General features: G+C 41.4%; 1 protein-coding gene across 2 annotated transcripts in view; it reads right to left on the minus strand.

Moving 5' to 3' along the window:
* The window catches only part of LOC127628645 (neural cell adhesion molecule L1-like protein), a 77,839-nt gene that overhangs the window by 8,984 nt on the left and 52,590 nt on the right, over nt 1-16,265 (minus strand). For both annotated transcript variants that reach the window (XM_052105412.1, XM_052105411.1), the window contains exons 19-24: nt 14,371-14,593; nt 13,261-13,376; nt 11,963-12,167; nt 8,035-8,157; nt 7,692-7,865; nt 1,102-1,227 (exon numbers count right to left, since the gene is read on the minus strand). In XM_052105412.1, the coding sequence (XP_051961372.1) occupies nt 1,102-1,227; nt 7,692-7,865; nt 8,035-8,157; nt 11,963-12,167; nt 13,261-13,376; nt 14,371-14,593 (967 nt within the window). The remainder of the gene's footprint in view (nt 1-1,101; nt 1,228-7,691; nt 7,866-8,034; nt 8,158-11,962; nt 12,168-13,260; nt 13,377-14,370; nt 14,594-16,265) is intronic.

Here is a 16,265-nt window from a genome sequence, read left to right on the forward strand (position 1 = left end):
TGCTAACATGGGTGACAATACTGTGGTTTTCCAACTAGAGTGCACTGCACTGGAAGAACATTAATACATTTAATTATATTTGCTTGAGGGAATGAACTATATCATGGGATGCAGTTGGTTCAATAACCAGAGAAGAACCTCCGAATTAAATTGAACTTGACCCTGTAATGATGCTTACACTGGTAATGACAAAGATGATGATGATAACGTTGATGATGTGATGAACACAAGTGCAGTTTACTATAAATCCTGATAACCAGAAACCATAACTATAAACGTGAATAAAACAAAAAATAAACAAGAACGACTTGACTTGACATGACATGACATGACATGACATGACATGACATGACATGACATGACATAAACAAAACTTGACTTGACTTGACTTGACTAAAATTGACTTGGCTTGACAAGAACAAAATAACAAAGTTACATTTACAATACTGCACAAGAGACAATGGCAAACATGGAGGGCTTAAATACACAAACATGGGTAACAAGACAACCAACAAACAGACAGAACTATAAACAAAATAACAAGACTATTAAACTAAACCAATGACAAACTAGAACTGATAACAAAGTAATCAAACAATGGACCAATGAAAACAAGACACATGAACAGGCGAAACACATGACAAGATCACATGATGGAACAAGAAATCACATGACATGACAACAGAAACTAGATTTTCAAAATAAAAGACATGAACTCAAGAACAAAACAGAATAAACATAACAGACCCAGCCCATTAGTGCATTGCATTGTGCCTAGACTTGGCGCATGCTTGCACAAAAATACTGAAATGTCATGGCCATGCCTATTGACTTTGCTCTATGACTTATGTCATAGCGCTTATCGCTAGCACTCTTAAAATAGGGCCCTGTATGTTTTGTATTTGTATTAGATATGAAAGCTAAGGTGATTACAGGGTTAGAAAGCTAAGGATTTCTGTGTGACTCAATTAATAATAAGCACTGTAGGATGGTGCGACAGAAGAGCTAAACAAAAGCACCATGCTAAGATTTCTTCCCTTCAACTACACATACTGTAGCTGTGGGAGCTCATAGTGACCTTAAAAGGGATTTGTGTCTTACCTGCATACTTGCCACCTTTGTTCCTGAGCACAAAACAGCCAATAAGGACTAATAGAGTTAGTATAGCCACTGCACACATCATCCCCACCAACCACTCCTGAGATGGCAAGGCTTGTTCGCTGGACACTGCAAGAACAAAGGAGAGTTACCGCCTCACTTTTATTTATTTTTCTGATGAACTAAAAAATGTACACTATGTCAACTGAAAAGCATAGAAGAAATAGTGGAAACTGGTGATTGTTGTAGCACGAGGTGAGTTGTAACACAAATCTTGCGCTCAAAAATAGTGAAGACATGGATTAAACAACTTGAATCATATGGATTACCTTTATGGTGCCTTTATATTCTTTTTGGAGCTTGGAAATGTTGGAGACAATTGACATGCACTGTATGGATAAATTCACATTATATCTACATCAAAATATCTTTGTGTTCATAGAAGAAAGACATTTTAAGATGGCATAAGTGTGAGTGAACGATGGGAGAATAAACAAACGGGCTGACAAGATGCGAAAGTTTGTAAGTCTACTTTCAAATCTACTTCTATAGGACCCACAAAGACTGCATAAAATGGGACAGTGAAAATGCCTACATTTGTTAAGTGATAAGGTGATGATTTAGTAGATTTTGTAAAAACTATTTTGTAGCAGACAAAACAGGAATATTAATTGAAAGTTTTAGAAACTGAGTTCCCAACATTAAACCAAATGAGTTTCAACATTCCCCGGTCTCCCCTACCAATATCTTGTTTAATTAGTAGATAAGAAAGATGATGTCGTCAAATAGCATTTTAAAGTATGATGGTTCCTGTGTCATATTGTGATGTGGGCTGTCCATTTAGACCAATAAAAGAACCTAATGTTGATGAGTATGTAAAGTTGGATGCCCACCTAAGCTAAACTCATTTTCTAAAGAGGGAATGCAAACAATGGGATTTTAGATTGACATACCTTTACTCTCTCTGTTCCAAAACCTAGATGGCTAATTTTCTGTCTTCTGCCTACTTTGTAGCTATGTATCTTGGAACGGTCAACAAGGAGGACTGTTTGAATGCAAGTGAATGGAGAAGAAGCCTCAGACTGCTGCATAAACTGCAGAAACAGTTCATCATATAATGAATTGACTGACTGGGTGTTAATTTTTCAGTATGTTTGTCAAGATATATTCATTTGTAGAATACTTTATTTGCAGTTTTAGAAGTGAAGTCAGGAATTTATATATAATCTAAAATACTGCTCAATGTTTATGAAAAATAAGATAATCTGAAAATTGGCTGGAGAAGACAGATTGTTGCAGACCATATCTGTCAATTTAATTGCACGTTTTGACAGATGGCTCTTGACTTTTCCAAGATGGTGGAAGCGCCGATGTATCACAGTCCATAGGAACAGCTGCTAATAAGCTATCTAAGTATAGATATCTATGATAGCGTTCCTCACACGAAGCATACAGGAGACGCATTAGCATGTTGCAAAGCTAATTGCGTAATACTCTAATACAGTAGGACACAATTCTCCACCCAATTTTTCAGCTGCCTTGGTACTGTGAGTATTTTTCCCTTTTATTTTTTCCATTGGGATATCATAAAACAACTCTGAGATAAATCAGATATTTGGAAATCATGCAGAAAGACAAAGGCATAAGACAATGTCCTTAACGTCTTTTATAAGAGAATGAACTACAATCCCATGAAGCTTTACAAATTATGTAATCGAATAAAATGTATGGAAAATTGTAAAACTATTCATTTAAAGATGTTAATTATAAGAACGTAAACAAAATATTAAAATTTTATTGCAAAACTTTCAGATTTATACAAATATATAAATAGCTTGAGAGTGTAGGACACCGAATCGATTGTGCCATTCACAGAGCTAATTTGGAGCACTTTGTCTGCCATGATTCTCTGACTGGTAGATTGTTTCCCTTCAGGATTATTGGTAGTGAGGTTCTTCACCAGGAATTTAAACACAATTTGAAAAAATGAAGATGAAATAACGCAGACTGATGACTTCAACAGATGCATATTCCATCGATTAACCACCTTGGAGCTCATGCCAGGTCTGTCTTTAAAAGTTTATAAATTTTCCAAAGGAGAAAATTAAATAAAAGTGTTTTATTTTTAAACACTTTTTGTTATTTAATGAATTATACAGCATATCAGCATTACTCTTGTCTTGTTCACCATCTTGGACAGAATATTTTCAGAGAGCTCTTCGCAGTGCATTCTGGGATTGCCTTCTCCATGAGGGATCCATAAAAGGCAGTATAGGGATCAGGCCTACAATACCTTAAAATGGTGCCAGATTTTGGAAAAGAACATTAATTCTACCACTATCCTTTCATTGGCCTTGTGTGACTCTCCGACCTGTTTAGAACTATTTTAAAAATGTGTCAAAATTACCCACAAGACCAAGAAAGGGCTAACTTTTCAACTTTCCTATTCTCGAAAACCTCCTCAAAAATATTAGAAGCATCAACCCTGCATGAAGCCAGCAGCTGGACTGTGTACATTGTTTCTGGGCTGAGCCCTTCAATGAGGTGGAAGCCTATAGATGTGTTTACAGCCTCTGAAACCTGACAGATGACCATCACCTGAAGGCATAACCAAATAACCAGATAGTGTTAGGCCACAACCATATTAGGCCAGTTCCTGCAAAATAATCCCAGTACACCATTACAACAGTGTAGCCTTAGGAAGGAATATAGATGATACAGTCATTATTATTCTACATGAATATATTAAGTCAACATGAAACTATATTTGCAACAAACTTGCTGCAGAGGGAGACCTCTAGCCAAGGCTTTAGAGGAGGAGAGCCCTCTGGTAGAGTGCATCCAGAAACTTACTGGCGAAGCTTGATCGCATGCCTCGTAGGCCCGGGCAGTAATGTCCCTCACCCAAAGTGACATAGTCTGCCAGGACGTGACCGCCACCCGGTCACGGCTTCCAAGTGAAGAATTGCTGCCCTGACTTTACGCCACTAGCAAATGCGGTGGACATAAGTCTGAAGGGTACAGACTGGACAAAGTCTGAGAAGACTTAGCTGCTCCGGCGTTACAAACGGCAGGGAGCAGAAGGCTTAGAGAATAACCGGCCAAGGGTCGCAAAAGGCATCTTGGGAAGGTAGTCAGGGTGAGGGTGCAAAAAATGCTTTTGGTCCTACCTGGGGCAACTCAAAACAGGCCGGCAAAAGAGACAGAGCCTGTAGGTACCCAAGTCTCCTTAGAGACATAATTGCCATAAGAAAAACCATCTTGAGAGTAAGAAGTCTACCAAACGCTCTCTAGACTCTAGAGGTTTAAAAGGGGGGTTTTATCCTATGAAGAGGTCCTAGCAAGGATGCCTCTTAGAGGGCACCCCGCCCACCAAGGCGTGGCAAACCGAAGTGGAGGCCACATAGAACCTGGCAGTGGTGAGGCTGCTAGGTTTAGTTCCTTCTAAAGAAAATCCAGAACTGAAGCAAACTGGCAGATAGCTGGTTCTGTAATATGAACTTATTAGAAGGAAACGCATGAAGGCGCATATGTGCCATGTATGCGCCACCACGATCAGCACCCCCGAGGGGGGGGGGACTGGGTGACTCGGGGAGAAGTAGAGGAGACATTGCGCTATCAACAGAGGTGAAGAGGTCCTCTTCTGCCCTGTAAAATCTACCCAGATCAATTCCAAGTGGAGGGAGCCCTAGCACTTGAAATGGTCTCGATAACCTCAGGAGAAAGCCCTGCGAACCTCAGTTGGTACCCTACAGGGGCCAAGCATGAAATGTTTCACAATTCGGGCCGGGATGACTATGTCCCCTGAGCCTGAGAAAGAAGGTCCTCCCTGTTCGTAATCGCCCAAGGCGAGCCGTCGAGGAGAGATATTAACTCCGAGAACCATATCCTGTCCATAACCGCAGCGCCATTAGTAGGAGGCAAGACCCTTGCTGGTGAACATTAGCCAAGACTCCCGGGAGCAGAGAAACCGGGGAAAGAACCGCATACAGATGCATTCTGGGTCATGTATGTGTCTTAACGTCCAGACCCAAGGGGGCTGGGTGACTCAGGGAGAAGTAAAGGAGACATTGCACTGTTCATAGAGGCGAAGAGGTCCTCTTCTGCCCTATACAATCTCACCCAAACTTGTTCCAAGTGGAAGAAGCCCGCATTTAAAATGGTCTCGATAAACTCAGGAGAAAGCCCTGTGTCCCTCAGTTGGTACCCTTAGGGGCCAAGCATGAAAGATTCCATAATTCGGGGCAGGGATGAAATACTGTCCCCTGTGCCTGAGATAAAAGATCCTTCCTGTTTGGAATCGCCCAAGGCCAGCTGTCGAGGAAAGAAATTAGCTCTGAGAACCAAACCTTGTTCAGCCAGCACGGTGCTATCAGTAAGAAGCAAGACCCTTGCTGGCGAACTCTGGCCAACTACTACTTTAGGGTGGAGTTTTCACTCCCCCCTTGGTATTTTCTGTCTGGACAGTAAATCTGCTCCCACATACGGGCATCCAGGGATATAACTGCCCTGAGTGACAGGAGCTTACCCTGTGCCCTAAGGAGAATCCAACGCATCAGAAATACAGCTGACAAGAACATGGATCTCCCTGATGATTTATGTGAGCGGCTACCGCTGTATTGCCCACCCGCACCAAGACATGGCAGCCTCAGGAGGAAGTATTTTTAGGGCCAGAAATACAGCCATCAACTCGAGACAGTGACTGTGACAACCGAGCTGACGACCCTCCTATCCCCTTAAGCTGGACGACCACTTAAGGCTGCTACCCAGGCCGTCAGGTAGGGGTCTGTCATTAGCAGCCTGCGACAACAAGACGCACTTAGAGTGGGACCCTAGGCAAAAAGAAGATGGGGTATGAACCACATAGAAAGGGAACGAAGCCCGAGGCGCGTAACCCTTATTAGCCTAGGCTTTTTGGCCCTTGGAAGAAATCCCCTGGCTTTGAGCCACAACAAAAACAGTCTCATGAGCAGAAGGTCCAGAGAGATCACCGAGGAAATCGTTGATACTGATAACAGTGCAACCTTGACCTAGCCTGACTTTGCTCAGGGTGATCTGAATGGACTCAATTCTAGCGGGAGACAGTTGTGCCTGCATTGTTACTGAACTCCATACAATGCCCCGATTGACAGTGTTCTGAGTGGGAGAGAGGACGCTTTTCTTGGCATTGAGCCAAGACTGGGCAGTTCAAGCTTTAAGATCTAAGCCAGACGCCACCCCTCACCCTCCATGGGAACCAGGAAGTACTTAGTGTAATAACCTAACTCTCTCTCTGGAAGGGGAACACATTCCATGGCCCCTTTAACCAGGAGATTTGCTTTTCACAGTAGAAATAAAAAAGAAATCTGGTTTACGGTAGTGAGAACCACGGCGTTGAAACACGGAAGGCGGCAGTGAATTAAATCCTGACGCCCTTTCCTACTGTTTTTTAGACCCACAGAAAATTATATATCTGGCAGAAGTTTCTACGCTGCCAGAATCTCTGAGATGGGTATTCGATTTTAACACTTCCTGTTGAGGGGTTGTCGAGTGTTTTGCGTCCTGAATAAATGCAGAGAACAGCGAAAACACCCAACTTTTGATGGGAGCCTCTCCCACCCGAAACACCAAGAGGTGGCGGGAATGGAGAGGCTTCGAGGGGGTACAGGGAGGGGTGAAGTGAAGCACTCGCCCCGTCCCGAGGGGAGCTACCCCCTAAAACTAGGCACATGACCATCAGGGTTTTCTCTTTTTAGAAATTACGGTCCTGAGGTCTTGCTTCGGGGGCTGCCAAGGGCGACGAGACTGTCCCCAATCCCTGGGAGGAGGAGCACGACTCGCCACGCTTTGCTTTTGAGGGGAGCTACCCCCTAAAACGCTGGGTTTGGGGAGAGAGCGAGAGAAAGGGACCAACCCGTCTCCACGAACTAAGCGTGGATGTTGACTCCCGGAAGCGAGCAAGGCGAGTGCGAAGCACCCGCCCTGCTGCAACGCGAGAGCAGCGTGCTCTTCCCCCAAACAAACAGAGCAAAACTGATGCGTGTCCTCTTCGGCTATAGAGCGAGAACAGGGGAACATGCAACGTTGGAATGCTTTTCTTGGAAAAGCTGCATTTGTTATGTTGTTTCACGTGTCATGCGGTTTTATTTTTTAGCATCCTCCCTTGAGCAGTATGTATTGATGTAAAAAATAGTTAAACCTTTTTGTGTCTTAATGAATATGTCCAATCTGTGTCAAGTGATCCTGCACCGGCCTAATTAAACAGTGTGTGAGATCAATTAGTTGACTAGTTGTTCAGGCAGCCCTAGTAGATTTAAAAAAAATACCATCTTTAGTTTTGCTTGTCCCTATACATTAGGCTGCTTCTAGGATTTTGAGGAGTGCAGATATCATTCATTCCTTTTGTCCATAAGATCACAGTAAGTCTTGCTTGTTAGCACGATCTCTCTCATGTATGCAACAACATCTTGCCCAAGCAAAGACGATTGTTCCAAAACTGCTGCTTAATAACTTTTCTTGTATCAGTTTTCCACCAAATTCAGAGTCAGATTCTGACACCAGATTCATTGTTGCACAGGGGACTCTGCATAACTGTTGCTGCGGGGCACACTTACATGCTTCAAACATGGTGCCTCCTTCCTCACTGACGGCTGAACCGCAGCCCACCTCTGTGCATGCACTCAGGTAGAACTTGTACCAGTTGTCTTCCCGCAGATCATGCAACACCCACTGTGTCATTTCTGGAGAGCTGATATTCACTGAGTTCAGTTTGCCAAGGGTCTCGTTAACTACAAGAACAATATAAAAAGTTATCAAATGCTTGGCACTTGGATGATTTTTATATTGATATAAAAGTCATTGTTTGTTTGCTCTACATAGTGTATAAATCTAGGAGGGTTACATGCATAATGTCAAATTCTGAGATGTGGTGATATGATAAACCTGAGAGTGTCATACTTGTCTGGTATTCCAGCAAGTAACCCGTGAGAAAGCCATTGGCTTCATGTGGAGGTGCCCACACTAGCGTGATGGAATTTTTCTGAAAGTTTGTGGCTCGAAGTATGGGAGGTTGCTCAGGAACTGTGGGAAGATGTCAAGTGTAACTGGTTAAGATGCACCTTAAATTAGGGATGTCTGTATTTCACACAAAGTCAGACTTACAAAAAACCTTTTTAACTTATTTAACTTATTAATAGAGTTATAATTTGTAATTCAATGTCATTACATTAGAAAACACAAACACACCTTTTTTAAGCAAAACATTTCACAAAAAGAAGTTTGTTAGTTTTATTATTATTATTGTAAAGATAAAATAAATATGAAACCCCAAATCCAAAAAACTTAAAAAGCAGTGATTTTTAAATCTAGTCACCGTGCTATATTGAAAGCAATACAACTGCACATTATTTGATGTTTTATCATGTGAACGTGTGTATATGTGTGTGCGCATATATATATATATATATATATATATATATATATATATATATATATATATATATATATATACAGTATATACCACAAAATTAAATCCAACCCTAATATTGTGTAGGTCTACCTCATGCCGCCAAAACAACGACACATTCTTACCACAATTGTACAGAGTGGTTATTGGAGTTACCGTAGACTTTGTCAGTTCAAACCAAAAATACTCAAACCAGCCCATCTGGCACCAACAAACATCCATGTGATTACCTAATCAGCCAATCGTGTGGCTGTAGTGCATAAAATCATGCAAATACGGGTCAGGAGCTTCAGTTAATGTTCACATCAACCATCAGAATGGGGATCAAATTTGATCTCAGTGATTTCGACCATGGCATGATTGTGATGGGCTGGTTTGAGTATTTCTGTAACTGCTGATCTCCTGGGATTTTCACACTCAACAGTCTCTAGAAGTCACTTCAGAACTAGTATCTCACGGCTTGTGCTGTTTCGAACAAGTTATTGGATAAAAAAGGATGGATGTGTGTGTGTGTGTGTGTGAGAGAGAGAGAGAGGGAGAGAGAGAGAAAGAGAGACAGGCGGAGCATGTGCGATCACCTGTTTCCATGCCAAAACAGAGATGCTGTTGTGTCTCTCAGCTGTGATGAGCCGTAATGCTGAAGTTGTTTGTTTGAAGCTATTTCCTATCTTTAGTAGTGTAGTAAGTGTAGTAAGTGATCACAAAGAGCTGTTTTATGTAAACAGCTGACATGGATTCAATTCACATCACCTAACTGGCTCATATTACACACACAAATTATCTTTTGCCGCCACCTGCTGACTAACATATGTAATGTAAAACAAAAAAGACAAACCATAGCTCTTAACAGATCTGCACTGCTCTTACACTTTAATTTAGAATGGGACGAACACAAGCAGAGAGACACACACACAGTGATGCATCGGAGTGCAGACTATCAGTGCTCACGGAACGTCTCTCGTTCAATCAGATTCAAGGACCGGAACTAACTAATATATATACATATATATGCACAGTATATACAGTACACTAATTTTAAATCAGACGATTGTAACATGCTCCAAAAAAGTTGGGATAATCGAGTGTGTATCACTGTGTAACATCACCATTTCTTCTAATTACACTTAAGCATTTGGACACTGAAAACACAATTTGGTAAGTTTAGCAAGCTGAATGTTCCACCATTCATCTATTATGCAGGTCTGCGTAATTGTACTGGGTCTTTGTGACTTAAACATGACTGTTTAAGACAGTAAGGTCTTATAGATTGAAGATCACACACACATTTAGAAGTGACTTTCCAGCAGGACAACACCAAACCATATACTGTCTGGATTACAAGTGAATGGCTGAGTAAGCAGAGATTGACCTGTCTCCATTTGAATATGGCAACAGAGGCCCTGTATAATTGTGCAGCCAAAGACCTGCATCAAATAATGTGTTGCTGTAGTGCTTTCAGTATCGCACAGGGTGAATAGAATTCCACATTACTCCAAACTATTTTGGAATTGGGGTTGTAAGGTATTTTGTTCAAAATGAAAAAAAAAAGAAAGGATATTGACACTTTCTGGTTATACATTACTGGATAATGTCAATAGTCAATGTGATGAACTACACATGTAGAAAAAAATTACTGTGGGACCAGCTTTTGTTTTTATTAAGTAATTGCAAAAATGGCTCAGAAAAGCGTATTGTATAATTTGCTTTAATGTTTGTGGTCATTTAAAATATATTTATTATATATAATATAGCCTGTAATGCAATAACATTTTTCAATTTTTTATTGTGGCTCACATGTAAAAATACTTTTTGGGGCAACTGTATGTACAGTACTGTGCAAAAGTTTTAGTCACTTAAGATGTTTCACAAAAACATTTGTCTTAAGATGGTTATTTATAACTTCAGCTTTAGTATCAATAGGAAAAATACATTTTAGACTCCCAAACATTACTTTTGCAAATAGAAAAGTTTATAATAGAAGAATAGGGTGCTCTACAAGAGATGGCATTGCCTCCACAGAGCCCCCCACTGAACATCTGGGATTACATGAAGAGACAGCAGCAATTGAGACAGCCTAAATAGATTGAAGAACTTGGAACATCCTATCTGCCAACAACCAAGAAAAACTGTGTCCTGATGTACCTATGTGAATTAGGGCTGTTTTAAAGGCAAAGGTGGCCACATTAAATATTGATTTTGCTTTTTAATGTTTGCTGGACTTTGTATGATGTTAATTGATAAATGAAAACATCTCGGGTTATGTATGTAACCCTTGTTCCCTGAAAAAAGCAGAACGAGATGCTGCGCTTTTGCTAAGCACTTTTGGGAACAATCCTAGTTGTGACCGAGCTGTGAATATGTGTGTAACACGTCAATGAACATTGACCGGAATTTATAGCCTCGGCTGATGTAATTATTAGATGCACCTGTGGCCAGGCTATAAATGGATGCGTCACCAGGTGTCGTCAGATACTTCTTTTTGAAGAGCAGTCCTGGTTCATCCCAGTGCAGCAAAACAGCGCAGCATCTCGTTCCGCTTTTTTCAGGGAACAAGGGTTACATACGTAACCCGAGACGTTCCCTTTACAAAAAGCTTCACTATGATGCTGCGCTTTTGCTAAGCGCTTTTGGGAACGCAATACCCACGCCGCCGCACTGGGGCTGTCCGGAACCCTACGGTTGTGAAGTGCGCTCACAAGAACGCGAGAGGTCTCAGACATGAGCTTGAGATGTCGACTCAAGGGCGTAAGAGCCCGGAGTAGCATAAACATCTAAACCATAAAAATGTGATGAATGTGTGCAGAGAGGACCAGCCTGCCGCATCACAAACTTGTTCAGACATGAGCTTGAGATGTCAACTCAAGGGCATAAGAGCCCGGAGTGGCAAGAACATCCAAACTATAAAAGTCTAATGAATGTGTGCAGAGAGGACCAACCTGCCGCACCACAAACTTGCTGCAGAGCAAGGAGGGTGCGCCTAAAACCTACTGGCAGCTTGATGCGCCTTGTATGCCTGGGCAATGATGTCCCTCACCCAAAGTGACATAGTCTGCCATGACGTGACCGCCACCCGGTCACGGCTTCCAAGTGAAGAATTGCTGCCTTGACTTTACGCCACTAGCAAATGCAGTGGATATAAGTCTGAAGGGTACAGACTGGACAAATATTGCATTATTTTTGAAGATATCCTCACAAATTTTTCACAAATGCCTAAAACGTTTGCACAGAACTGTATGTAAAGGAGTTTTTTATTATAATTTGTTTAAATAATAATAATAATAAATATCCTACAAAATAATGCAGAACAATGGAAAAGCAAAGTTAAAGAAAAACTGAAATTCTGACTCTAGTCTACAACTAACTAGTCAAATCCTCAGAACGCTGAATTTTAAAAAGTGTCTACAGTTTAAGCGTTCTTGCCTCCCTGTGGAGTTGTGAAAGAGATGTGACTGCAGCTTGGTCCATCCCCTTTCCTGTTAAAGACGTTGACAGTCAGGCTATATTGAGAGAATGGCTTCAATCCTGGCACCATGGTGTGACTCCTGTTCCCATGGATGCTGAGAGTCTGTCTCTCTGAGGGGATTCTCTTAGTGGTCAACAGACTTTGAGTTTGCCACCAGTGCACCTTGAAGCGAAAAGGAGAAGAGGGAGTGGATGGGAAGATTTATATTGATAAGAAGCAGAGTGCAAAGAGTAAGAGGGTGACAGAGAGAGAAAGAGTAACTAAGAGTACATTTTATCAAGTAAATATGAGTGGTGCTTACAGGTGCAAAAGACTGCCCTGAGTCAAAAGAGCCGAACCCCATGTATTTAATATGATGATGCCAAAATATGGCTTTGGGGCCCCAAAGTTATGCCAAGTACTACCAAGGCCATTATCGTTAGTATCAATACCAATACCTCTAAGGTTTTTTGAGGATTTAGCGTTAGACTAGTTAATTTTTATCATTTTCTGACAACAGTTACAGACCATTATCACCGTTTCAACAACTTTAAATACATTTATAACAAACGTCACTTACTGTAATCCCATACTGTAATAAATATTCATAATTATACATTTGTAGTTTTTAAGTGCTAATCAACTACAGATGGTGTTTCTCTGTCTTTCTGCCATTACCTTGTTTGAACGAGCACTACCTCTTACCGAGTGCTTATGTCTCTCAGCATTAAGCGGAATAATAATCCGCTTAACTATTATAATACGCAACTATTTGCAAATTTATTAATTTTTTTCTACTTCGAAGCTGATGATACACATACATTTTCATGCTAAATAAAATCACTAGTATAAAGAAAAAAAACAACTTTATGATATATATTTTTATATAAAGATCGATCATCTCGATACAACATCGGTATAAGAATTATTGATAATTTAGGATGGATTTGCCTATCCCTAATTTAAATTGTCATTCATGTCAGTAGCGCAAACGGACAAATTATGTGCTGAAGATTTGTCTGGAAGAATAAAGAGAAAAAGTATGAGCAATACTCAGGGCCGGCACTAGCAATAGTAATATTAATGTTTTGCTCTGCAATCACCACTAATAAAAAATAATACGGTGGTGAAATACTGAATAGGAGGGAGTCCATTTATTGCTTTAAACAGTTTGTTTGTAGCTCATTAACTGTTCTTTTGACCTCACTAAAGCACTACAGGACCTTTATCCAAGAAGGGCTGGGCTAGGGGGAGACCGCAGGGGTCAGGAACTCACTGTGTATCCTCCGAGATGACCCCTTAGAGCGGCCTGGGGCACTGGTGACCAGCTGACCCTCAGCAGTGTAGAGTTCAACACTTCCACAGATATGTTCTCTGGAGCCACCAAGGGCACTACAAAGGATGAAATTACACAGGTCAAGGTTAAACTTTCCAAACTTGGGCTGCAAGAAGAGAAATCTCACAAACACACCCTGTACATGGAAAGACAACAGCTTTTCAAATAACTAGGGCCACTGAGGAGAAAATTGTACTGTAATTAAATGATATACAGTAACAGGAAAAGGGCACATAATCCTAACATAAAGCAATCCACAGAGAAATGTCATGAACATGGCAGGAAAAAGTTTGCAAAAGCAGCAAGCAGATCTGAACTTAAGTTAAAGAGCTAAAGAGTAAAAAAAAATGAAACCTTTTCTTAATCAGTTTTTTTGTCATTCAGTTAAAATTTGTGAGAATCATTAAAACAAGATACATTTGCTCATGAGGCTAAATTGTGTAAAAACTAAATACTTATTAAATTGATTTTCTTGTTCTAAGCTTAAAATTAAATAAATATTGTTAGATTTATGCTTAGAACAAATTGCCAATGAGGTAAGAAAAATAAACTAAATTCAATATATATTCTCTTTAAACAAACCTTATTATTACATGATTTTGCTTCTCAAGTAAATGTATCTTGTTTTATATTTTAGACAATACAAAAATACTGATAAAGAAAATGATTTGCTTATTTGTACATGCAGTGCTACAGGAACAACAGGGACTCTAACGCAATTTAAACATCATTCAGTAATCTCTCACACAGGGACAAAAGCAGCCCAACCTGCTGCAACATCCTCAAGACAATGCCAAATGTCGACTAGAGACAAGAGCATGAGATAGGAAAATTGAATACAACAAAAGATAATCACATAAGTGCTTGGCAAAGAGTGTGTCTGATCCACAAAGCACAACCTAAAAGCTCAGCAAAAAAAGATTGATCCTTGTAAAGAGTGGATTAAACCTCTCTACAGACTAATCTCCTAATCTTTAAGCATTTATTTTTGCCTAATCGTGGAAGTGCCACAACTGTGAGATGAATGCATTAACACTCTGTTTCACTCACAATCTTCCCCAGAATAGCCAGTCACCACTCTGGGTTCTGGAGCCCAACCATGCTCATTGTGGGCCTGGATCTTGATCTCGTAGGGGACGAATGTTGGGGTGTCTGACACCACAAATGAGTGTCGCTTCACCATCTGCTCTTTCCAGATTTCCTCAACACCCAGGAGCCTGTAGCTCAGTTTGTATTCCAGACCGGAACCGTTGTGTTCCACAGGCAAAAGTGGCTGATGATTACAGGGGAAACTGGGTCAGTGCACTACAAAACATTACTCATGGGGTTGTAAAGGCATGGGGACCTCATTTCTGAGGTGTCTCTCTTAGCTTTCCATCCATTTTCAGGTTTGTACTTCATGTGGTAAAATCTAAATTAAAGCTGATGTATGTAACTTTTTGTTTAACTTTGTTAAAATTCTTTCTCCTATACCAACTTAATATGCAGAGACAACTATCAGTAAGCCATTCATAGGTTCATTTTCTCAAAAACTCTGTTAAGGTATTTGTTTCTGTAGCTCTGTGAAAATTCTTCTGACTCACTTAGACCTGCCCCAACTAAATTATTCAACCAATGGCAGATTTATTCAATTGATAAATGTTATTTAATCTGACTGTATCATCCTGACAAATTCGGTTACACAAACTAAACTGATTGTTATGGGTTTAGATCAAGTAAAAATAGAACCTTGAGGTAACAACTGCATGTCACCACTTTTTTCAGAGTAACTGGTTACATTCAGTCAAAAAATTTAATTTCCCCTTCTGTCACTCACTCAACGTTGTGTCGAATGAAGTGACACAAGGGGTCTTCCTGGGATGCCAAACGTACCTCTGAACCTGAGAAAAGGCCAATGTCAAGTTGGCAGACAGGATTTCCATGCCCTGCCCTGGACACACGGGTATAAAGGGAAGCGGGGCAGCGAGTGCCAGTCAGAATTTTTCTTCGGAGCTGAAAGGTTGTGCAACAGCAAGCTGAAGTTCACCACTGTTTCACTCACCTCTACTGGCGATAAGCACTGCTGTTGGATCAACGGCGCTTTTCCAGCTGGCGTTCTCTCCCTCTGCACGTTTTGCAGTCTAAGCCCTTGGGCGCTTCGACAGCGTTTTCATTGCCTGATAGAGTGTTTCGCCTCCTAAAAAGAGTAAAAGAGTTAAGAGTTCTAAAAGAGTTTGAGTTCCCACTCATAAAAGAGCAATACACAGCAGGCGTTGAACGTCCTTTTCAGGACGCGTCTTTTTAAAGATGTCTTTCCACCTCTGTGTAGTTCCTGGATGCAGTTGATTTCTCTCCACTTCTGATGGTCATAAAAGCCTCCTCGTGTGCCTGGGCTGCGATCACACGCAGGCAGCGTTTTATGAATGGTTCATGTTCTCAGTGTGAGAACATAGCCATTGCAGTCACGGCTTTCTTTTCTCTGGAGAAAAAGCCACTTCAGCCACCCCCCACGTCATTCCATCTTCCCACGGGATTAAAGACGACCCGGCTGGCGATGAAGGCAATTTGGGGATAACGACGGGCTTGGTTTCGCCGGGTAAATCCCCATGAACCACCCCCCCTGGCACACTTGCTTGCTTCTGTCCGAGCTCGGGATGAGTGCGGCTCGCGGCCAGCTAGCATTCTCCCTTGAGCCCCCGAAATTGGAAGACGAAATTGCCGCAATAAAGAGCAATTTCCTCACTCCCTGGGTCATCCAGTCAGTGTGAGCCATTCTCACGGCACCCCGGCTCCAAAACTCTACAGTACCGGCTCCCTGTACGCAGTTCCCTCGCCTCTGGCCCCGCGACTGCTCAGCCCCGGCAGGCCAGCGCTGACGAGTTCCAAAGACAACTCTTTAGGACTTCTTCCTCAGTCTCTAACCCACCCCCTGCCGGGTGCGCGGAGGCAGGTAAGTACTTTGAGAC

Source organism: Xyrauchen texanus, chromosome 35 (assembly GCF_025860055.1).
Source record: "Xyrauchen texanus isolate HMW12.3.18 chromosome 35, RBS_HiC_50CHRs, whole genome shotgun sequence".
NCBI lineage: Eukaryota > Metazoa > Chordata > Actinopteri > Cypriniformes > Catostomidae > Xyrauchen > Xyrauchen texanus.